Source organism: Halichoerus grypus, chromosome 1 (genome assembly GCF_964656455.1).
Source record: "Halichoerus grypus chromosome 1, mHalGry1.hap1.1, whole genome shotgun sequence".
In the NCBI taxonomy this organism is placed as follows: Eukaryota; Metazoa; Chordata; class Mammalia; order Carnivora; family Phocidae; genus Halichoerus; species Halichoerus grypus.
The window spans coordinates 92,556,543-92,581,267 of record NC_135712.1 but is presented as its reverse complement, the minus strand read 5'-3'; the positions used below and the strand labels follow the sequence as shown (position 1 = coordinate 92,581,267).

The 24,725-nt window shown below is 41.6% G+C and overlaps 1 protein-coding gene across 5 annotated transcripts in view; it reads right to left on the bottom strand.

Moving 5' to 3' along the window:
* The window catches only part of TNIK (TRAF2 and NCK interacting kinase), a 382,741-nt gene that overhangs the window by 139,314 nt on the left and 218,702 nt on the right, over positions 1-24,725 (bottom strand). For all 5 annotated transcript variants that reach the window (XM_078069267.1, XM_078069253.1, XM_078069254.1 and 2 more), the window contains exons 3-4: positions 13,142-13,198; positions 466-591 (exon numbers count right to left, since the gene is read on the bottom strand). In XM_078069267.1, the coding sequence (XP_077925393.1) occupies positions 466-591; positions 13,142-13,198 (183 nt within the window). The remainder of the gene's footprint in view (positions 1-465; positions 592-13,141; positions 13,199-24,725) is intronic.

The following is a 24,725-nucleotide window of genomic DNA, read 5'->3' as shown; positions in this document are numbered from 1 at the left end:
CTTGCTCTAGGAATGGTCCACATTAAGGGATAAAAAATAAAGATACTTAAAAGATGGAGGGGCGACTAGGTGGCTCAGTCTGTTAGATGTCTGACCCTTGGTTTTGGCTCAGGTCATGATCTCAGGGTCATGAGATCGAGCCCCATGTCAGCCTCCATGCTCAGCGTGGAGTCTGCCTAAGATTCTCTCTCTCCTTCTCCCTCTGCCCCTCCCCCAACTTGTCCATGCACGAACTCTCTTTCTCTGTCTCTAAGTAAATAAATAAAATCTTAAAAAACAAGATACTTAAAAGATGGAGAGGTATTAGTGAAATGGGAAAGAACTTTGAAAACACAATGTTATGGAAATCAGGGGGCTAAGAGTTTCAAAGAAGGAGTTAATTAATCCAACATGAGGATAGAGAAATGAACCATTTGGCCCTGGTTTTTCCTCATGTAAGAAACAAATTTGGATAGCACTACATACCCAAAGTTGGTCATCCATGCCTGGTGGGTTCTTTTTGATAAAAGCACCATAGTATGTAGCAATATTCCGGTGATGAGAATATTTCTTCAACATGTTAATTTCTTGTTTGATTTCTTCCTCTTCATCCTGTATTGGAATAAAAATATTCTTTTGTCATGAAAATCCATTGTCTTTAGTAGGATTCTGTTTTTTATCACCATCTATATCAACTATGTAATAAATTCTTCCTTAAGTTCTTCTGTGGTGATAAAGAAGCATAATTATTATGTAACTTGACTTTCTCTCTTGACTACAAAGAAAAAAATTACAAGACAACAAACTGGCAATCTAAGAGGGTCTTCTGTTTGTACAGCAAACAGGCATAGCATGCAACCTGCTAGAAAAAAAGATCTCATCTTTTCACCTGGAAAAGATCAAGGTAGACAGACTATTGAGATAAAATTCACTCTCGGCTTCTGGGAACTATGTCCACTGACTACCTACAACTGATCATATCTAGTATAGGAAAGATTGGGGAAAGAAAAAAAAAAATACAGGCTCTGAGATTTAAAATTTGTTAGGTTCATTTTCTTTGAAGCCTACTTTTATTGAAGTCACTGACTGAAGATGATGAAAGTCAGATGGGAAAGGGAGCGAGGGTAGTTCCCTGGATCTGAGAAGTTCACAAAACAGGAGTACTCATCTCACCTTCAGGAAACTAAACATAAAAAGAAAGGGGGAATGTGGTAGTGCCATGGATGTGAAAAGAGGTAACTTTCCTACAGACTAAGTTTCCTGATGTTCAGGTTTCATTCATTCTGAATTTCAATTTGGAGTCCATCAACTTGGGCCACTTTTGGAAGCCCTGGCACTACCAGCGGAGTGTGCATGTGTTCTCCCATAATTTTATTTTGATAATGTACACATTAGCTGGACTGTAAACTAGTATTTTATTTCTGAGATTGGTGGAAAAAAATTCCATCCCAGGAGAGTTGTTTTAGATGCAGCAGTAGTAACAATGATCTCTGCATGTAGGTTGTTATATCACCTTTACCTGAAAGGCTGCCCATGCTGTGTCCCTGTCTGTCCCCTTACACCTTGAGCTGCTCAGCCTCACTTCAGTGTCTACAATGTTGTGCCCTTCTGTGGTCTTCCACGAGATGTCTTCTTTCCCCTTCCTCATCTTCACTTAATTTTTACTCATTTATTCCTATTGAGTTTATATGACCCCCCCCTCAGGATGTCTTTCCTAATTCTCTCAGGCCATGTCAAGTCCCCACCTCCCCCCTCTCCCCCGCCACTATATCTTATCCAACCCCTACACTTCACACGCCCGCCATATTTGTTGGTCCCGGTATGGAGATGTGTCATAATTGCTGTTTTACTTGACTCTCTTCTCCATGGATTGTAAGCCCCCCTCTGCCTTCAGGTCTCTGTTCCAGAGTCCCTTCCCCAGCAAAGCTCCCTGATCTGTCTGACTTGGTTCAAGCCTCGTGGATCATCACGTGTGTCTCCCTTTGTAGCACCTTTCCACATTTACCCCTCTGACCATTTGATTAAACGCTCTCTTCCCCATCAGTCCATAATAACTGTAAACACAAGAATGGTGCCTGCTTTTGCTCCTTGTAACACGCCCCACCCCAGGCAAAGTGCCTGTAAAGAAACATGAATGAAAGAATGAACACCTGCAAAGGGTGAGCTGCTTACAGCAGCATTAGTGGGGCTTGAAAAGAAATGGTAAGAATGAGATGAGAAGAATGGTGAAATGCTGACATTTCCTGACCACACAAAAACGAGTTTCAGTGAAAAACTATGGAGATTTGCCTGCCAACCTAGGAGAATGAAACATGTTACACGTCACATGGCTTAACAAAATAGAAGACTAGGTGATCTCAAAATAGAATATAAGACTGGGGAGAGGTGCTGAGCTGAGGAGAAGCGTGTGGCCCTCAAGGTGAGGAGGGGAGTCTAGGAGGGAGGGGCTGGGATGGTGGCTGAGGGAGGAGATGGCATACTGCTGACCTGCCCCTATCAGAAACTACCCTGCAGCTATCAGAAACTACCTATGCCTTCGCTGTTGGCCTGGGGAGAGACTGACCTTCACAGACCTTCCACTTGGCGAAGGGTCCCCGCAGCACGCCTCAGATGTCTTACTATGGTGCATACTGAGCTATGGATCTCAGTGGGGCCAAATACCATGTGGGGCCAAATAACTGTGGATGAATGTGGGATGTGAGCAGATGTATGTTAGGGAAGCCTAAACAGAAGGGGAGAAAACAGACCTGAGGGTTTCTGTGGGCAGCCTGGTATCGACAGCTGCTTCCATTAAAGAGGCAACTACATGAGACAATAAAACACCCCTCCCTCTCCCACGGCAGCCTGCCAGTCTCACCTTCAGTCATTCTTAGTGACAAGTTGGTTCTACAAGCATTCCTGCGGGCCTCCTAGGTTCTCAACAGGATGGAGGGTGATGTGGGAGAATCCATGGTGGGGGGAGGGGGGTCTTTAAAAAGTTTACTGTACTATTAAGAAAATGAGGCTTTATGAAACAGTTAAGTAGCAGTATAATTCAATATATATTTAAATCCAAAATAAATAGTATCGGAGATCAGAATGAAGGCAGCGTGCTCTCCATCACTTTGCAAAGGTAAACTGAGGCAATATGAAAATGAAGAAAACATATGCACTGAGTCAGAAAAATGAGGGTGGGCAGGTGGGGTGCATGTTCTCTTTGGGCTCCACGATCCCAGGAAAGTAACTTACCTTTTACCACCTCAGTTTTCTCTTCTATAATTAGATACAGATTTTATAATAGTATTTTATTATATGCCCCAGTCTTTTGCGATATTTGAATGAAGTATGTGAAAGTTATAAAGTGTAATAGAAAATAAACATTATTATTAATCTTGTCAACCAAAAAATAAATAGTAACAAGGGTGGAAGAGCAGGAATGAAAGTATCTTGAATTTTAGTTTAAATTGCACGGTTTCCAAATCCAATTATGGAACCACTGTGGGCCATGATTATGTAGCTCTAGCACAGAACCTTGATCTTGATCTTATAGGACCTTATAAGTGGGCATGCATTTTATCAGGCTACTATTTATACCAATTTCTAGTCTAGGGCAGTGGTGGTAGAAAGTTAGTCAGTGGCATTGAAAGGGACACACTTACTAGTAACTACAAGAACTTATTTAACCACTTGACAAGCAGTCTACCCTCTCACAACGTGGCTATTGAAAAGCACGAGTTATAATGCTTTCAAAAAGACAAAGACAACAACAGAGGCTAGAGTTAGATTACAAAGGTATACGAGAAGGATGTCTTCTGTTTTGTAAATGGATTATTTTCATGTCTTAAGAATTAAGCAAAAGGATCAAGCCCACCGGGAAATTAATGACCTCTGGGTCATAATGAAAAACAAAGTAATGGTACCAAATTGTCACAAATTTTAAGAGGGACTAATTTTAATAAGCCAAGTCTGGTACACTAGGAAGAACCATTACTTCAGTCATGAGACTTCAAAATCTAGTCCAAGCTGATTCATTATGTACCCTCAGACATTGCATTTGGACTCTCTAAATATCAGTTATGTGAATGAAAATAAGAGTATCTATTTAAACCACCTCTCAGGCTTAGAAATTATCAAGTGCTTATTAAACATAGCTTTATTATCAAAATAAAGAAGACTGTTTTTTTCTCAAGAACATGGGAATCTATTTATTGCTTAGATGTGGGTGGGGGAGGGGTGGAAAGGCCGTGATATTTGGCAGCCTCCCTCATGAAAAGATGGGAGTCCTTTTCCTCTGCTTGTCTCTGGGCTTGGCCATGTGACTTGCTTTGGCCAATGGGACATTAGCAAATGTGATGTAGCAGAAGCTGGAAAATTACCTGTGCACTGGGGCTAGCTCTCTCTTATTGCTTGCAGAAAAACCTTCCGTGTGAGAAGCCAGGACTGGCCTCCTGGAGGATGGCAAACCATGTAAGAGAAAGTGGTTTTCAAATGCAAAGAAATGGATGCTTCCAGGAGATGCTTTTAAGCCACTGACTACCTCTGATGATGCTATCATATAATGATATGATACTGTGGTCAGAAAATATAGCCAAAGCCAACCTTATGTAATGTTCGCTATGTACCAGAAACTGTGTATTTAATACACAAAACAGCTCTGTGAAGTAGATGATTTAATGATCCCATATAAGTGAGGAAAATGAATTTCAAAGAGGTTAAGTAACCCCCCAAGTTCATTTGTATATTAAATGTTAAAGCTAAGACTCAAAGGGAGATTCGTCTGACTCCAAAGCCATGCTCTTAATTCTATACTGAAAACTCCTAGACAGAAGAACAGTTACCCATGGTGATAAAACTAAAGCTGCTAATCATGAAGGAAGTGTCTGGGAGCATTTTAAGCCAGGGATGAAGAGAAACCTGTCTTTGGTCCTCCAATTAAAGAAACTCGTTAGCACACAATAGTATTTATTTATGAATGATATCAGGGGATAAAGGAGAGATTTTAAGTTGCATATTTAAGACACAGGGAATATACATTAAGCATCTACAATATGCTAGGATTGAAAAGTGGAATTAATAAGATACTTAATATTAATGTGCTCTATAACAAAGAGTTTGCCCAGCATTTAGCTCTCAATCCATGGGACAAGAATAAAATTGTGTAACTCCTATAATAATCCAAGGGACTGGTCAGTTTGAACTCAGAAGAAAGTGTGAGATGTAGAGACTCATAAATGCCACTTCACCCTAGGGGTGTGGAGACCAGTTGGAAGCGCCTCTGCTGCCCTCCATGGCACTTGCTGGCGTTAGGCAGGTGTTTGTGTTAACTTCCCCATCCTTCTCAACTTCACTGTTGACAGAACATGACACAAAGGTGAAGATAATTTATTGTTAAAGAATCACAGGCATTAGAATGTGAAGGGATTATTGACATTTCCTAGGATGTAATTTTAAAATGTTTTAAAATAATTTGTAATAGTGAAATCCCTTCCTCCAGTAGAAATTTTATTCAGGATGGCAACATAGAGCATCAACAAAAACTGGATTTTTAAAATCAGTAACATTTATTTTTATGAGTTTAACTATGTCATATCTCGTTACAAAATTAATCAGTGACAACAAAGAAACTCTTTTAGTGAATACAAAATTAGAGTTTTTGAAAGCAATACAAAGTCACATATCAGCTTCAATACCTCATTAATTTTCAGTTTTGTTTTGTTTCCAAAGGAGAGAGAAAACCTACATTCCTAAGATAAGTAATTGCAAATTTCTCTTTTTAAAGGGAAGGCTTTGAAATTTCAGTGGAAATTCTTCTTACTGAATGAAATTCTGCACACGAATGGAGGAACCTAGCAGTATAAATTAAGAGGTTGCCATATTCCAGTGTTTGTTGGTATATAGCATACAGTTTGAGGTTTGTTTTTTTATCACAGTTTATTAAATATGAAAATGTACTAAAAATTAAATGATAATTAAGCATGTATGGATCTCCTCAAATTATCTCAAGGTGAGGTTATACACCTATAAATTATACTTTTACAGATCAAAGGAAACAGACCCAGAATGAGTCTGAATTCTGAAGGCCTTGTAGGGGTTACCCATTTAGGAAGAGAGAAAAGCATGATGCGGTGTGACTAAGGAGGGAACCATTTTTCTAGCAGAAAACTAGTGATTGCCAAGGCCCTGTAGCCGGAAGAGGTGTGGCATGTTGCCTCCTACAGGGATTGTTGGTATGGCCGAGAGAAAAAGGAAAAATGTCTGCAAGAGACACTAATAATAATAATAATACACACTGAACATAGCGTTCTACATTTTGTTCTCAAATGCTTTCTTTATAAATAACTCTGCTCACCTCTCACACAAACTTTATGAGAGAAGGGGTATTAGCCACAAGGCGAGGTTAAGCAACATGCCCAGGGTACAGGAGCCCTGAAATGTCAAAACGAGGATAGCCCCAGATGCAAGTGCCAATCTGCAGTGCTGCCCTTGACCGTGAGGCTAACCTGCTGGGAAATGCTGTTCCTCAGAGAAACAGCTAATGCAGCCCGATGTGTCTTTTTCTCACACCCAAGCCTCCACTGATGGCGACTCCCAAGAAAACCATGAATTAAAAACAAAAAACAAAACAAAACCCTATGCTCAAGTAACCCAGAAGTAAATGACTGCTACCCCTCGTAGTGTTGTCACTAACTTGCCTGAAGTCTGCCATAAATGAAGTGGCTTATATTGCCCTAAGCCACCTCTCTGACATGTTGTGCTTGCACATAGGACAAGCCTACACATCCAGGCCATACACCCGGTGTGCGTGCCCATGTGTGGAGACCTGGACACACATAAGCCACCAAGAGGGGTATATATAATCTGTAGGCAAGATAGGGGGAGACACGTAAGTGCACATGTAGTGGGCAGCTCAGCTTGTTCATTTTTAGAACTCTAGAAGCTTTCCAAATTCTACATGCTCTATACCATACAGAACTGAAGCACTAAATACCTCCCCAAAGGCAGAGGGTATTATGGAGACAAAAATAACATTTGTTTATCTTTGTTAAAAGTTCTCATCATGTGCTTTATCAGATGGTCTGTCTTTTAAAGACACCTACCCAAAGAGCCCCAAAGGAGTCCCAAAGAGGTGTGTTCAGAAGGGTCTCTGCAGCAGAAGGGCCTGCAGTGGGGATTCCCAGGCATTGTTGAACCCACCGGAGGGTCAGACTCCTACAGCTGAGAATGCCCTTCTCCCAGCCCTACCAATGCAGAACCAAGATCTACTCATCCTCGGATCTCACGTAGCTGTCACTTTATCAGGAAACATACGAACTGCCCAGATAGATTATAGTTTCCTCTTAAATTCTCTCTTAATACTCTCTGCACACTCCTTAAAAGTTCACCAGAACTGTGATTCAGTCATCCTTCAACTGTTTGTTAAGTGTCTTTTATGCATGCTGGAATGTAAGATTCCAGAAGACAATGCTCGTGTCTCTTCTTCTCACCACCATCCCTCTAGAACATAACACACCCATCACTCCTAAATGAATGAATGATTATGGCTTCAGTCTTCAGCTTCTGGAGGAATCTAGCCACACATTCTCTCCTAGATCCTGCTCTATACTAAGTCATTTTGTATATGCTTGGGGTGAGCCTAATATTATTCGGGGGAAGACTAATAACTCTGTAACTGAAGCTTATGACCAGGCTCAGCTCTCTTTGGGGAGTAAAGAAGTGGTTTCCCAGGAGCCTCTGGTAGAGGGTTTGCCCATAGTTAATGGGGTCAGTGAATGTTTGCTGGTGAAGACAAGGCTGAGTCAAACTATTTACACTATTAATAAGTAGGTAACCCAGGTATGGAACATAGTTCCTAGCACATGCCGCCATCCCCATACTCTCATCTACTAATGACAGAAGTTCAAGGCACTCTCTAGAATCCTCTTTCCATTCATACTGCCTGCCCCATTCAGGCACTCACTGTATCTTTCCAGGACGAATAATCAAAATCATTTTTTGAGGACCTGTTATGTGCCGGGCACTATATATTCTATCATTTTAGCCTCAACACAAGTTGGTGATGTTTGTATTTCCACCTAACAGATAAGAAAAATGAGACTCAGCAAGGTTAAGAAAGCTGCCCAAGGTCACAGTCAGTAAGGAGGGTGTGATCTCAGCTCTACCTGAGTCTGCAGGCCAAGCTCTAGTGGTATGCCCTCAACTTTCATTCCTATAACTGGGCTGGGGGGTGGGGGGGTGTGGACACACCCTAACTGGCTGAATTTGAATTCCAACTCTGCCATTTACTATCTGTGGGGCTTGGGCAAGTTACTCAGGCTCTTCGTGCCCTCAGTTACTCATTTGTAAAATGAACATAGTAGCAGTGTCCACTAATGGGAGTTGTTTTGAGGATTAAATGAGCTAACATATGGTTAACAAAGTAAAACAATGCTTGGCACAGGATAAGTACTCAGCCATTTTTATTTTGACCATGGTTGTTGTTGCTGTTATTACTATTATTAATAATGTTATGTTCTGTGCTAGTCATCACTCCACCGAATGGCCTCTTTCTGGGAGGGAGGGACCAAACATGCTTAGAGCATGTGTCCCCTGACTCTTCCAAACAACCCAAGATGAAAAGATTTTTTTTTTCTTTTTGTCCAATTTCAGCAAACATTCACTGAACCCATTAACTATGGGCAAAGCCCTCTACCCGAGGCTCCTGGGAGACTACTTTTTACTCCTCAAAGAGAGCTGGAACCTGGTCATAAGCTTCAGTTACAGGAATTCAGTAAGCAAGACAGAAATGGGAACTCAGTCAAGCAGGGTTTAAAATGGATCCTCCTAGTAGGCAAACGTTTAGTAAATGCTTATTGAATAAATTAATGGAAAAATTCACACTAAATTAAACACTAAATGCCCTTCTATCTTAATTGGAGACCAACAGCAATGTGGTGGAGAGGATGGACTTCAAGGATAGAGTTAAACTGCTCAGGCTGAGATAGCCACCCCACCATGTTCATGTTACATTGAGCAGGATACTTAATATGCCTGGTCTTCTCATCTGTGTAATGGTGCTGTTAATGGAAGCTGTTTTGTAGGTTGCTGAAAGGATTAAATAATCAATATATAGAAAGGATTTAAAAGAGTCCTGGCTCATAATAATCACTCCACCAATGTTAGTTACCATTATTATTACTTTTGGCTGAAACATAACAAAGGCCCTTGGAGAGGCACTTAAGGACCAAATTGGTTTTAAGCACATCCACTACAACAATATTTACTATCATAGTGTTGTAATTCTCCTGGTTTTGCCTACTCAACCACTTTCCCACCCTATTCTCAAATATCTCATGTGCTTTCCTTTGAGGAAGCTTCCTTTCCAACCCTTAATCCCTATAGGTTCCAGGGCCAGGTACCCAATCCAGATAAGGAGGAAGGAAAACAAGGGTTGGTTCAGGACTGGGGACATGACCCAAGCTGCGCTGCTGATATTCAGACTGGCACTTTGCTGGGACTAACAATAATGAAGTAATCAGAAAGTGAACCTCGAGCTGTTGGTGGGGAAGAAAACAGAGCCCAGCGATAGGGAGAGATGACGTTCCTAATCACATCATGTGACTTCTAATAAATTCCATTTTCAGCTTCATTTGGTTTGAGTGTGGCTTTGGTACTACAACCCAAAGTGTCCTGAGGAATAAGACCAGAGCCAATCATTGTAAAGGTGAAAGCCTATGACATTAAGTTATGATCTCCTTAAGTCCTGTGTGGGCTTCAAGGTATCATTGTAAAAGGACTAGTTTACACCAGGAATTTTTCTCCAAATGAAAATGAGGATTATTTGTAGGGTTATCAGAGAACCATAGTCTCTCTACATATGGTGGCCAGGAAGCAGGGAATATAAAAGCCCAGAAAAGTGCCCCTCCGACTTTCACAAATCTGGAGTTCCTTGAGGGGCTTGTAGAAAAGGCAGGTTCAGAGACTCTGCCCAGAAATTCTACAGCAGGTCTAGCAATCTGCATTTCTCCTGAATACCACCGGAGGGCTGACCGTTCACAGAAGCTGGTAGTCCACTTTGAGAAACACCACCCGAGAGGGCCCAATTTTGTTTAGATATTGTAGGCAAATCTAGAGTACACAAACCCAGCTGGGAAGGAATCCCCAGAAAGCTGCGAAGTGAAGAAATTCTCATAATTATTTCAGGAACTAAAACAACTTCAAAGACTGAGTCTGAGTTGAAGTACTAATTCTGAAGCAAATATTGGCAAATTTGGAAGTGTCTCAGCTCTAAAACCGGAAGAGCAGAAGCATTATATCCAGTTCTTTCTGTGGCTAGTTTCTATTAAGAAAAGAAAGAGGAAGTGGTGTAGAGTAAAAACAATAATCTAAAAATTGATTTCATGCTTATGGTTTTATCAATTTCATTACAATAAACTATAGTAACTGCAGTAGATCACTGCAAACAATTAACAAAGACGACCTTTGAGAATTCATCTCCGTTTTTAACAGAGCAGCTATAATGAGCACAATTATAATAATTGGTAAGAAGCTTTTGCAGCATTTCATAATACACAAAAGACAACGTGGCAAAATGAAATAGATTGTTTTCCGAGGCTACCACACGAATTTCACAAAGGAAATCTTATGCTGACTGTAACGTGTAAGGGGGGGACACAAAAGTCATTTGATGCTGTTTATCAGACAACATGGGAAAGAGAAAACTATCTCCTGATGTGATGTTCATATTTATCTTTGTTAAGGGTCAGTGATTACAAAATAGTCAGTGATGTGCGTAAATCAGGGAAACTACCCAGCCCTTTCAACAAGGGTTCCCTAAGAAAATCAAGTCCAAGTACCATAAAGCATCCACTGTATGCAATGGACTGACTCGCCTATGTACTGACAACAGCCTTGGCTCTGTACCATCCTCTGCAGGCTTGAGAAAAGAGTTTCTCTGCAGAGCTTCACTCTCTTTTGGAACCCAGTTTAGAAAGGCTAATTGATACTCTTTAAACTGAAAATACATATGCTGGGATAAATAGCTGCGTTGATTCCAAAGCAAGGTGGTCTAACAATAGTAAGTGGTTCTTCAAGCAACTTAAACTCTCAAAAATAGAACCAGAAACTATGACAGTAATATTCAGTGCTTTCAAGTCCTACTTTATGCATCAACATACAACTTTGAGCACTGAGATTAATGATGTCCGTGGAAATCACTATAGTTCCACAGAACCGCACAACAGAACTTTATAGCACGAATGTCTTGGAATGTCCACACCCAGTAACTGTTAAATTGCTAAGTGCATTACATTATGTGGAGATCTTATACAATCCAAGGAAAATAGAGTATTATGACTTTGGCAGAACTGCAAAATAAATTCTGATTTGTTTTGTGGTAAAAACTTTGTAAAAGGTTTCCATATTTATAATGGGTTTCTGCGTAGAGATTGATAGTATCTGATCTTGATTTTTTGTGTCAGATCTGCTAACTGATCACACCAATATCCATTCTCCCTCCACGTCTAACAGAACGCAGATTTTTAACTGCACCTATTGGGAGAATAATAGACTATATTTCCCGGTTTCCCTTTGCTAGGTATAGCCAGGTATACCCCAGCTAGGTATCGCCAATGAAAGCAGAAGTTAAATAGAAATGTTGTGTACAGGTAGGAAAGATTTTAGTGGAAGGAGCTCTTTTCTGTATCCTTCTGCTTTCACCCACTCTCTCCCCTTTTCTTGCTGCCAAAGAATGTGATCCATGGAAATCTGACAACCACTTGAACCTTGAGTGTGGAAGCCACTCCACCACATTGTTGCCACACATCCCTGGGCTGTAGATTCCAGATTCCCTTAACATGAGATAGCAAGACACTTCCCTCATGCTTGAGCCTTTGTGATTTTGCATTTTCTGTTTCAAGTGGCAGAACCTAAATGTAATTAATAAAATATACATGCAGTTTCTTATTCAGTAAAGGCAAGGTGAATTAATAAACTAATAGGGATTAAATATTTGAACTGGTTTGCAACCTTCGAAATTTGAATAATGTATTTACCTGTATTTATAGATCAAAATGTATTTATTTATCAAATGCAAATAAAAGGAAGTAGTACTTTATCTAATGCCAATAAACATGGTAATAATTTTTTGCTGGTGAAAAATATATATAATTTAAAGACAAATTCAGATCAATAATAAGTAAGGAAAGGAAGTCAGTACAATGTGTGGTATAAATGAACATTAGTGAAATTAATATTATGGGAGACAGGGTACCATATAATATATACTTATCAAAGGTAACAGACTGGGCCAGAAAAGACATGGACTGAAATCTGACAAGCAGATATATTGTGTGCCTTTTTTAATCTGTATGTTGGTTCTTGATATCTTTGTGTGATTCATTCATTCTATGTCTATTTACATTGAATAAACCACTTCCGGGCTGAATGGAAGACTTTGGTCTTTTAGCTTTTATGTACGGCAGGCAGACATCTTAGAAAAATCCCCAGAACAACAGAAAATTATTAACATGCTTTTGATGTCCAGTGAGTCCTTTCAAGTCTGATTTTTGCTCTATACTCTCAAAAAGGCATTAAAATATTTTAAATAGATCTAGCAAAAAGGATTGAAAGCATGAGATTTTATTTAAAATAAAGTCTATTCCTTAGATTGCTTTTGATCATCTGGGCAGAAATTTTATTTCAGTGTTGTTCCATAATAATAAGAATTTTTGGTTGTTGGGATTATTTGGTCAATATTTTGGAGGAGGGAAATATTCATGTGAAATAGCCTAATCAAATTGCAGTAGCTACACAAACTTTATCTACTCAGTATTAGGTTGACCTTTGGGAAAACTGCTAAGACCCATCTCTTCTGTGTAATCTCAGTATTACTCTTTTAATACCTTCAAATCTGTGTTCTGTCTTCATATGCAAATATCCGTGGTTGTATTTATGTAAATTTTCAACACACATTATTCACTCTAACTACGTAAGGCAGTGGGTAGGTATCTAATTTAATTAGAGTGATTTATCCATGGTCTTCTCCGGTCAGCTGTTCGATACTCTTAACTGCTTTATGTTAATTAAGCTCAGTGGGGAAAGACTTTAGATGTTTAAGAAGATTCTATTTCTGAAAAATGATTTTTTATCACTAATTTCTCTATCACAAATATATAGCTACTGAGATGGCAAGATAAAGATACGTTACCCCTGTGACATCCATAACCTTAATGGCTGCAAGCTGGCCCGTTTTAACATGACGACCCTGTAAAGAAAAAAAAATAATAAAAGACTTTAGTTGTGATAAGCAATGTCCACATTCAGTCCCACCTATAGAGATCAATTACCTAGATCACTGTTACAGAATACGGTTGGGGAAAACGGACACACACACACACACACACACACACACACATCTTTAGATGCTTCAAGGATCAATTTCCATTTAGTGTTTACTTTGTAAAACATCTCCATCACTTAGTTTTTGGGTTTGTTTTCATAGTGATTGTTAAGCTAAACAAAAAAAGGCAATGTTGAATAATTTGGTCCTATCTTCTCTCCGAGATGGTAGGTAAGGGCATGTGTGGGAGGAAGGGGAGGTTGGCCTGCGTGGAGGAGACAGAACTATCCCCTTTGTCAGGAAATACTCAGTATGTGAAGAAACTTTAGTTTCCTGGATTATGAAAATATGTTGGATGGTAACAGTCTCAACTGGATAGTATTCTGCTCTTACTTGAGATCGTAAAAGTATCTTTATCTTAAAAGTAAGCCTAAAATAAAACAGATAGTACTAAGTCCAAATTTGTGATCAAAGAGGCAGCATTGAGCATAAGCAACCACTTGCCCAAAGCAGGCCTCTTTGGTCTTTGGAACCATCACAGAGTGGCAACCACACAGAATCAGAAGAGAATGGGGTGGGGTGAGAGGGCAACCCCAGAACGAAGCTTTCTCTACACTTGCTCCTTGAGAAACTTAAAGTCTACATCCAACTCTCAGACGGTAGCAAGGACGGTCAATACGCATTACTTCTAAATGCATTTTATACGTGTCTTCTAAAATACATTTCACCTATGACAGCTACCAGGCAGTATTATACTACCTCCAAGATCAGCTGGATTCAAATGCCAGCTGCATGACCTTACACCAGTCCCCTAAACTTCCCTAACCTTCTAGGCTTCAGTTTCTTCATCTGAAAATGGAGACCGTGGTACCTGACTCCTGGTATTACAGTCTTCAAATTAGTGATAAATGTGATAACGTGGATACAGTGTGTGATGGTGTCTGGCACGTGCGAGATGTCCGCAGATGCGGCCTATGATTAGTTATGACCCTGTCTTGTGATTAATGTTAAATGCTGTCTTTCATTCCAGGCTGTATGTTTCATGAAGGCCAGGGCTATGTCTCATCGCTGTATTCCCAGTGCCCAGGGTAGTGGGTGCTCACCCCACAGCCGGAGTGGCGTGGTCATGGATGAAAACAGCAGGTGATGGAGGCATGGATGCTTGTATTTGGGAAGAGGGGATAGGTTAGGTGCTGTCTACCCCTTTGCTTCTCATCTCTCTCAGCTTTTTATGCCTATTTACTCTGATTCTGGTAGCACTTCCTTCACCTTTCGACCTCCCATTCTGCTCCCTCCCTTTCCTCCTTGGTCAGGAAAGAGCTAAAAGAAGGAGGCATCAACTGGGTAACCAATATGGTCACGGGAACAACCCCTCCTACTTATTTCAACTTTCAGACAGTAAGGGAAGGGCCTGGAGTGTTACCATACAGAGCCCTGGACTGGAATTCCAGAGGCCTGGCTCTTGTCCAGGTTCTGCTCATGACCAGCAGGTTCATCCGGGACAGGTGATGTAACCCATCTGGGCCCAGTTTCCCTGTCTGCAGAATATGGGGGAAAAGGGCTCAGTGGTTGGGGGTCGCGGGGGTGAGGGAGCGGGGGAAGGTATCATTGTTACTGCCACCCCTTTCCACCCCAAGGAGCATTTGGAAATGCAATTTTCACCATGAGTGGGAAGAGTAGTGCTACCACAGCTCAGTGTCCAGGAATACTAACTTCCCGCAGTTACTGTCACGTCAGGGAGCAGTCGCAACAGTGCGCTCTGCTGATAAATACTGAATGGCCTCCCGAGTGGTCCAGGTCCCAGTAAGAGTCTAGGATGCTCTAATGATGACCTTAGCAAAGGAATCAGCAGCTTTTCTGTGGGAATACAGCTGTCTCTTGAACAATGCAAGGCTTAGGGGTGCCGACCCCTGTGCCATCAAAAATCCATGTATAGCTTTTGACTCCTCAAAAACTTAACTACTACTAGTCTACTAGTGACCAAAAGTCTTACCAATAACATAAAACAGTTGATTAATCTATACCTTGTATGTTGTAGGTCTTATATACTGTATTTTTACAATAAAGTAAGCTGGAGGAAAGAAAATGTTATTAAGAAGATCATAAGGAAGCGAAAATACATTTACGGTATGTACTGTAAAAAAGCTGCATCTACGCGGCCCTATGCAGTTCAAACTCCTGCTGTTCAGGGGTCAACTGTATGAAGTCTTCAACGTAAGGGTCAGCAGTCATACCTTAAACAATGGCTGTTTCTCTACTAGAGCATTAAAGGAGGGGAGGGAAACTGAAGACAAATACAGAGCATCTGGTCAGTATCCTATAGCCCGTTCAACTTGCAGTTCTGCTAAGGGTGCCATACAGCCAGATGAAGGAAAACACCTGCTTGTACAGCCGCCTGAGACCCGACCCTCTACTTGCCATACCACATTGAGAGGTTCCCATCTGCTTTTATTCTGGGATCCTTGAGACAAAGCTGTTTGTGTTCTCTACGTGTACTATATTGTTTCTTGCCTCTCTGGTAACGTGTTTTCTTGGCCTAAGACACCCTTCTTCTCCTGAATCCCCAGTTACTCACTCCTCTTGGATTCAACTCAAGTACCCAAAAAGAAAAATAAATCTTAAATGGAATCCTCCCGGTTCAAGCAGGGGCTTGACCAGCAAAGTCTGGTCTACTCTGACCACCACCTCTTTCTCTTCCCCCGAGGCGCCCCTATCAACACACAGTTTGAGAAACACTACACTTGATCTTTATGTCCTCAAGAAACAGGGAATCCTCTTGGAATGCATAATTTGTTACAAGGACACGTCAACACCTAGTTCTTTCCACCAGTTGCCTGAGAGCCCAGCACATCTAGCCCTTGGCCCAGGCCTAAGGCCAGGGAGCGGACAGAATACAAGCAATCCCCTTCATATTGCAAACACAAAGTATGGGGCAGTTCTTGGTTTGAAAGAAATAAATTAAATACCTGCTACCTTTTTGAATGTAGGGTACGGTGTTGTTTTTTGTCTTTGTTTTTATTCTAGTAACTGCTTTAATGTCATTGAAGGCAACACAGAGAAAGAAAATAACCTACTTCTCTCCCATTTTCAATTTCACTCCCAAGCTGAAGAACAGTTCTGGATGGCTCTGACAGATGACTGAATAATACACCTTGGGATGCTAGTTGGGCTTAAATGAGGTCCTGGAGATGCAACTATTAGCAGCCTCAGCTCAGTCCCAGGCAAAGACATCCCCGTACTCTGGAATAGGAAGGCTGCTGAGCTGTCAGCCTTTGATAGAGGAGGACCACAAAGGAGGCCGCCTGGCATGAGGGGCCTTTTACATCACTGGAGAATGTCAACCCAAATTAGGATCCAGATTAAGGCTGACTTTGAGGGAATAGCCGGGAGTCAGCTGACCTAAAGATCACTAGGAACCTGAGGCACAGTCATTGTTAGGACAGGGTTTAAAGAGGCAACTTCATAAAACCACAAATAAATTGAGTAGGAAGAGCCTAAGGTGCCTAATCCAATACCCTTTTAGAGATGAGGCCAAAATCTCACAGTTAATGAGAACCTACATGCAGGACACTTTCTCCTCTCTCCCACTTCGGCCATCCAGCTCCTGAATTAAAACTTCTTATCGTGAAGATTTTAAGAAATTTTTAAACAAACTTCTTTTATATTTTACTTCACTGGAGTTAAACATCGAACCATTCATCTCTATTTCAGGTAGGATTTAAAAAAAATTTTTTTTATTTGAGGGCAAAGCAACATGGGAAGATGTTTTTATTACAGGAGAATTTTAAAGTGAAAATTTAATATTACTCCTAATTTTAACTTATTTCCATTTATGAAGTAATGAAAAATATAAACATAGACTCCATCTAAATTTGAATCTAAAATACATATTCAGCCAAGGACAAAAAAAATTTTAATTCTGGGGAGAAAAAAAAACTTTAAAGGGAGACAAAAGGGTTAAATTTTTTTTCTCCACAAAAATTAGAAAAAAATATCTTGTTGGACTGCAGTTGCTGAGTCATTTTTTAATAAAAGAAAGAAGTTTTTTTTTTTCCCCTGAAGTAACCAACAATAGCAAAAATAAAAGACCAAATCTAGACTAAAAAGCATAATTGGTATTCCAGTAGGACCCAAAGCCTATTGTCAATCATGTCCTCAAGCATAACAAGCAGGCTCACAAGGAAGGAGGAAGAATGGGCATCAAATCGAGGAGAGCAAAGGGTGTGGGGTCACTCAGAACTGGTGAGTGTGGTCTGGCCCCCTCCTCAGACACACATCCAAACACATCCTGCTCCCCTTCTTCCTTTCTTCTACCTCATACCTGAGGTTAAAAATATATATATATATATATGCTGATTCTTGTTCTTTACAAAATAACTCAACACTGCAGTGAAATCTAAATCACTCAAGGATTATAGTACTCTACCCCTTTACCTCCTCCCTAAAATGAATGCAAAAGAAAAACAATGGTTTTGTCTGAAATAGCCATGGAAGTCTTGGCTCTGTTATTGCTGTTCTTTTCTAAGGAACAGCAAGATGGCTTTAGAGACGCTAGCCTGAGGCTAGCCTGGAAGAAAGAGTCCTTTCATTTCTAGGTCACTGAAATACATTTGTTTTCAGCAGAGCACAGGAGCAAACTGGGTTTATGGAAAATGCAGACACTCTACCTACTATTTCCTTCCCTGATGTCCAAGGACTCACACGCAGGTAGAATGTTTTTAGCATCTCGTGTTTAGCTTAGATTACATCTCACCTTTATTGAGGAAGACTTCTTCACTTTCCTAATAGCGAGCGAGTGCCCTACCTTTGTGTTTCTACAGCATCCTACACGAACCCTGCTGATCATATCCAATGCTGTGATTTTCAACATGTGCATCACAAGAGCCATGAAAACTGGGGCACCTGCCTGGCTCAGTTGTTAGAGCATGTGACTCTTGATCTCGGGGTCGTGAGTTCAAGCCTCATGTTGGGCATGAACTTAGTTGAAAACAAACAAACAAACAAAACCGCCCAGAGAACCATGACAATAAACCAAATCAAATGGAAAAAAACCAGAGTGTAGCACATGTGGTTATAGCTATTCTTTCATGGCTCAAATATCATGGTTATGTCTATCTATCTATCTATCTATCTATCTATCATCTATCATCTATCTACCTATCATTGATGCCATAGTGCACCACTCAGATTCTCCCTTCAAGACTGAAACATCTGACAGCTCTCAGCCAGTTCGAGCCCTGGCAATTAGCCTCAACCACAAAAGCACTGCCAAGGTCACACTCTCTCCTGGAGACAGCCAAATCAATGACTGACTGGTTGACACGGGAGTAGAAAAGCACAGCCCTCTTGTCTTAAAGTGGGACAATACTGAAGGACCATCTCAGCTCCTGACCTCCTCTAGGGATGGCCGTGGTCTTTGTAAGACTGCATTGCAGTTACACTCCTTCTTCCACACAATTCTATTTTCTTCATAGGTGTAGACCCTAAGACCACTCCCCAGTAAAATTCCTGCATGTAAATCTCCAACTCGGGGTCTGTTTCTGAGGGGAACTTTACCTGACAGTCGGTGACAGGAATGGCCTGAGGAAACAGACTCTAAGAGTAGCTGTCAAGGAGACCCCCATCACTGGTGACAGTGGCTCCTGGCATGCCCCTGGCATGCTGCAGCAGTGTCATGGTCAAGAATAAGAATGTTCACTCCTGGGGAACTGCAGTAGGATAGAGGTGCCAGAGAATACACTAGTGACTCCAACAGTTCAGACATTAGAGAGGTCCAGGAGAAAGAGTAGTTTTAAAAAATGGAATCAGATGGCTTTTGCTAAGAGTCCCTGATGTACTAGAGAAAAACAATGAAAAGTCAAGAGCAATTAGTCACCAACTGAAGGCCACCTGTGAAAATCATCAGGGAGGTGGAATAAGACAGGAACATCACTGCTGTGGCCTCAGAGGAGTTGGGAAAATCGGAGATTTCAAGCTCTCAAGTGCATCAGCTTGGATGTCTCCATTTCAAGCTTCAGAGCCTTATTCCTTCCCAATTAGACTTGAATTGGGGATTCAACCTTTTTCTTCTACCCTGATAATTAATTCCTGGGTCTGGTCCTCAGCTTCTTCTACTCTCAGACTGTAGAAGATAAGAGGTTTCTTTTAAATGCCACCCAAAATTTTGGTAAAGGGACAAGAGCAGCAGTCAAGCCTGACAAAGGCATGGTAGGCATGCCTCAGACGTCTCAGGAATGAAGATCAGGTCACCCCAGCGAGTCAGCCACGTGGACCAGCAAAGATGCTAACCAAGGAGAAGAGAAGTAAAATGGGTAGGAGAGGAGGAAAACGGTGAGCCTAGGGTGCAACCATCAGATAAGATGCAGCTGGGAGCTTCTTATAACTTTGTCAAGGAAAAGAGAATGACTAGAATACTAAAGAAGCTGTTTCCAGACTTATTATACAAAGCAAACCAGTCCAGCATCACAAGGGATTGACGTGTAATGGCCACTGTGGAGTGCCATCCAGATCCCTTCTTCAGGACGGAAGTGTTCTGTTTCTCTTCAGGAGATGCCCCTCACCAAGGAGAATAGCTGGACCCAAGGTCACGCTCCCTGCCTAAAGTAATGCCCCTTACCTGGAGGCAGCAAGTATTCAGTGCCTGGTAGATGTAGGAAAATGAAAGCCTACACCATTTATGTCAAAATGGAACAATTCTGAGGGGACATCCCAGCTCCGAAGCTCCTTTTTGGGATTGCTTGGGGCCTTGTCAGTGCATTCAATTTCTTCCTCTGCTCAAATCTATCTTCACTCTCCCATAGGTATTGATTCTGAGAGCACTCCCCAAAATACTTCCAACAATCTCTGTCCTCAAAATTTGTTTCCCAGGGAACTCAATCAAAGACTCCTGGTGTGACTCAGTCGGTTAAGTGTCTGCCTTCAGTTCAGGTCATGATCCCAGAGTCCTGGGATTGAGCCCCGCATTGGGCTTCCTGCTCAGCGGGGAGCCTGCTTCTCCCTCTCTTCCCTGCTCCTGCTCTCTGTAGCTATCTCTGTTGCTATCTCTGTCTCTCTCAAATAAATAAATAAAATCTTAAAAAAAACAAAACAAAACAAAACCAAAGACTCCATCCTTCCACCTACCTTCCCTCCCTTCTTTCCTTCCCCCCTTCCTTTTCTTTCTTTCTTTTTCTTTCTTTCTTTCTTTCTTTCTTTCTTTCTTTCTTTCTTTCTTTCTTCCTTCCTTCCTTCCTTCCTTCCTTCCTTCCTTCCCTCCCTCCCTCCCTTCCTTCCTTTCTTTTCTTTCTCTCTTTCTTGGTATTAATGTATAATATTTCTTACTGGATCTGAGGTGAAAGTTTTTTACAAAAACTCTGACCTAAAAGATAAACAGAATGAACTGAGTCAAGTGTTAGGAAATATATCCAGATAATGGAAATAGCATGTTATGCTATAGTTATTAGAGCATTTCAGTAACTAAAAGTAGGCCAGTATGGCAGAGTAGAGAGAAAGTGTCTAGCAAGTCCATGCAGGGCCTCATAGGCTACTTTGAGCAGTTTTGCCTTTATCCTAAGACCAATGGACAGCCACTAAAGAGTCTGAAGCAAGGGTGTAAAGTCACCAAGTTTGCATTTTGAAAAGATTGCTCTAGGGACAGGGCAGAGAACAGAGGAAACAGAAAAGATGATGGAAAAATAATATTTATAATGTTACTTAGTAATTAATTCAGCTGAGAGAGGATGGCAACTTGGACTAAGATGGAAGTAAGGGAGAGGGTGAAAAGTGGATGGAGTCAGGAGATATTCAACAGGACTTGGGAATGGCTTGGATACATATTTACCCTGTACCTCCCACAGCGCTTGGCACAGCAGGGACTCAGAGTAAATATTTGCTAACTAGTGGACTGAAACAAGTTGTGAGGGCTGAGGCTTGTATTCAGGTTCTTGGTCAACACCATCCATATGTCCACATCAGTTTCTCCCAGTTCCCCCCATTTCTATCCAGGGTCAAAGTGCACAGGAGCAGATGGGGTGGGGCTGCGAGCAAGAATTTCAATCATCTCACTCATAAATAAGACAGGAAAAGCTGAATTTAGTGGATGAAGTTCCTTTCAACTCAATAGAGAGGCCAATCTACTTCCCCCCTCCACAGATCACAGAGATTAGCAATTGGTTTTAGCTTTCTCTCTGAGCTGTAACGATGAGAGTGAAGGTGAGCTCTTGATGCTCCAGTCACAGTTAAGATTAAAGTATAGTTAAGATACCTATCTGGACATCTTCAAGAATGCTACCTTTCTTTGATACAACATGTCTTGGGGCAAAGAGGTAGACAAATCAACCTTATGAAAAGACTCCAAAGATCCTTCTAATCAAGGAACAAGGATGGTCACAGGATATATTTGAACCAGTGCCTACTCCTAGGGTTCCTCCAGGTTAAATAAGGACTTTATTTTCCCTTGGCCGGCATGTACCATCCATCAGTAGCTTAAAAAAGTCCTGCTCTCCGTTTCCGCAGAGCTGCCATCCAGCCATCACTGCTCCCAGACTCGTGGCAGGGAGGAAGCAAGGCATCGACACAGGACAGTTCCCCAGCAACCGCCCCCCATCTCAACACCACTCGCTGTGAATTCCTCTGCTTGGTCCCTCTGCCAGGCAGAAAATGGATTGTTTTCAAGATTGTTCAGGGCTGGGCCAACTGAGAACTGAGGCTTGCTCACAGACACGGGGTGGAGAAGAAAAGACTGTCTCATTTTTCTTTGTTAGAAACTAGGATTCCTGTCTTCAGGGCTGCCAGTTTGGCTCGGTTGATAAATCAAAATGGATGATTAAAGGGAAAAAAAAATCAAAGAGTCACAATTTTTAGCAGACAATAGTTAATGTATGCAGATTCCCTGGCAGGGAGACTGATGCCTGTACCCAGGAAAGGCACGCACAGCTCAAGTAACAGCAGTGACGAGGCAGACAGGAGGCAGGGTGATGAGAGCTCAGAAAAGTAGCAGAACCAGTCTCTTGGCCATGGCTGTAAGCCAAGAACACACTTCCCAGTAACCTCTTCTCTCAACCCCCCCCAAAAAAGGGAGCACAAAACCAAAGATCTTACGAGCTCCCCTCTAATTTATGCCACAGAATTATCAAATCTTTGGTGGCTTTCATACATTAATTGCTGGGAAGATAAATCCTCCCAGAAATTTCAACTCCCTAGATGGAGGGGTGCAAAAGATGGAGAAAAAATGTATGCAGCCAACTCCTAAGCCTCCCCAGTGTCCCACCCCTCCCCACCACCCCCAAAGTCCTCCCTATTCCCTGAGTCAGGGTGGTCCCTGCAGATATAGATGGCATTTAAAAGCCCTGGTTCCTGGACACCAGTCCAGGATGAAGTGTATACTCGACTTCAGTAAAAGGAGGAAAATAAGGACCGTGTGACTCTTTTTTTTTTTTTTTTTTTTCAGATAAGCCAGAGGTATTCAACTTAAGTAGGTTTCTTTACTTTAAGATTTTTGGTGGAAAAATATCCTTAATGAAATGTTCTTAATTTTTAAAACATAAAAGTAAACAACTTTATGTTGATTCTCAGTGGTTATTTTTGTTTTTTTAACTGGGGTTTTTCTATGGGGTGAGATTTTAGTACTCTGAAATCTGACAGTCCAAGCACTTTTTTTTAATCAATTAATTAACATAGAGTGCATTATTAATTTCAGAGCACAATGTCTTAAAATACATGGATACTGCATGATAGAGAGGTCAGTAATCCCCTTAAGATACAAAGATGGGCTGCTCTTGATGCGGTCTATAAAAGTCCCATGCAACAGCAGACAGCTCTTAAGAGCTTATAATAGGCGGTGTGAATGATACTGGAACCAATTTGTCTCTCCTCTGAGTTCCTTAGTCCCCCATGCCTTGGACCTTCAGTCCGCCAGGCACACAGCTGCTGTGCGCTGGAACCAAAAGCTCCTCAAAGGCAGGGACTTGGCCTTATGTCTGCTCAATCCTCTGCCGTTGCCTAGGACAGGATCTGACAAAGAGTAGGTGTTAAACCACACCTGGAAACATGAAGTTTCTAGGCCTAGTGGACCTTGTAAGCTGCCTCAAACCACGGTGAACAGAGAGACTCCAGTGATCCATCATGGCTTAACCTGGGAGAAGCATGATAGAATTTAGAGAAATGTCTACTTAAGAGTGGCAGATAGCTTTTCTCTTAAGGAAGAGGGGACAGTAAGAATGGTTCCCAGTATGGTAACTGAAGGAAAAGGCCACATGGTCTGATATGAATATTTCGCTCAAGAAGGTTTTGTTTGTTTTCTTTTCCAAGTGCTAAGCAACACACTGGCTCACTGGAGTGAGGCCTGGAGGTGTGAGCAGACATTAGCATTCTGTAGTTCATGATCTCACAATTTACCTGACTGAAGAAAGGGTCAGGGAGAGAAAGATGACAAGAGAGAAGCCAGGCCCAGACTCTGCCCTGTTCAAGTTCCTCCATATCTGCCTTCCCTTTTCCTGAGAGAATACTAACCCAAGGACGGATCCAACTGTTCTTAGAGAAGGGCAGCTCATTTGGTCAGAGTTTGAATCAACAGCTCTCTCAGTACAAACTACTTCAGGGGGCAACTCTGTATTCCCCTCAGGATCTCTGACAGATTCTTCTGCTCACTCCATCCCACTTCCCAGCTTAAGAAGATATATTATGTTCTCTCCCCAGTCCTGCATCGGTTTGTCAATTACAGCCCAACACGAGCCCTGTATTTTTGGAGATTTACAGCTACGTGGTCAGGGTTGGGGGGGTTGGCTTTGCACCACGAGGCGCCATAGGCAGCAAGGCAGAGATAAATAATAACAACGATGATAAAAAAGACAGTGCTGCATTTCATTTCCCCTAATTTATGGCTTCAGTAGGAAGCCGTTATACCCACAGTGCCGTCTGGGTTACTTAATAACAGTGCGTCTGTGGCAGCAGCCAGATCAGGTCTGGAAGCTTGGAGTTACGGGGGAAGAACAGGACGGCACTGGTGTGGTAAGGAAAAAACCGAGGGAAAGGACCACTGGGTCCCCGGCTATCATTCTCAGGCAGCAGGGACACAAAAAGGGACCTACTTGACTCTTTATCAGGGCTGTTAATGAATAAACTCTCTCCCACAGTGCCCTCAAACCTCCCGAAGTTTTAATTAAAACAAAAGAAATGTCAGCAGCAGAAGCACTGGAATATAATTAGGGCCCACCAAATCTAAAATAATGCGGGGGAAAAAGACTAGGAATGAAAGGGAAGCTTTCATGTTCTTGCTGAATCCCTGCTCTGTTGCTGACACAAAAATCAATTTCAATAGGCTTTAGTTGTATCTGAGCAGGAACGCAGGCGACAGATGAAATTTAGTGAGCAATTTACTGGAGTCATAATGATTCCCATGGAAAAAAAAAGACTACAATGAGTGCTTCCAACCAAATGCCTCTTTTGTAAGGACTCTGCAAGAATGTGTATGTGC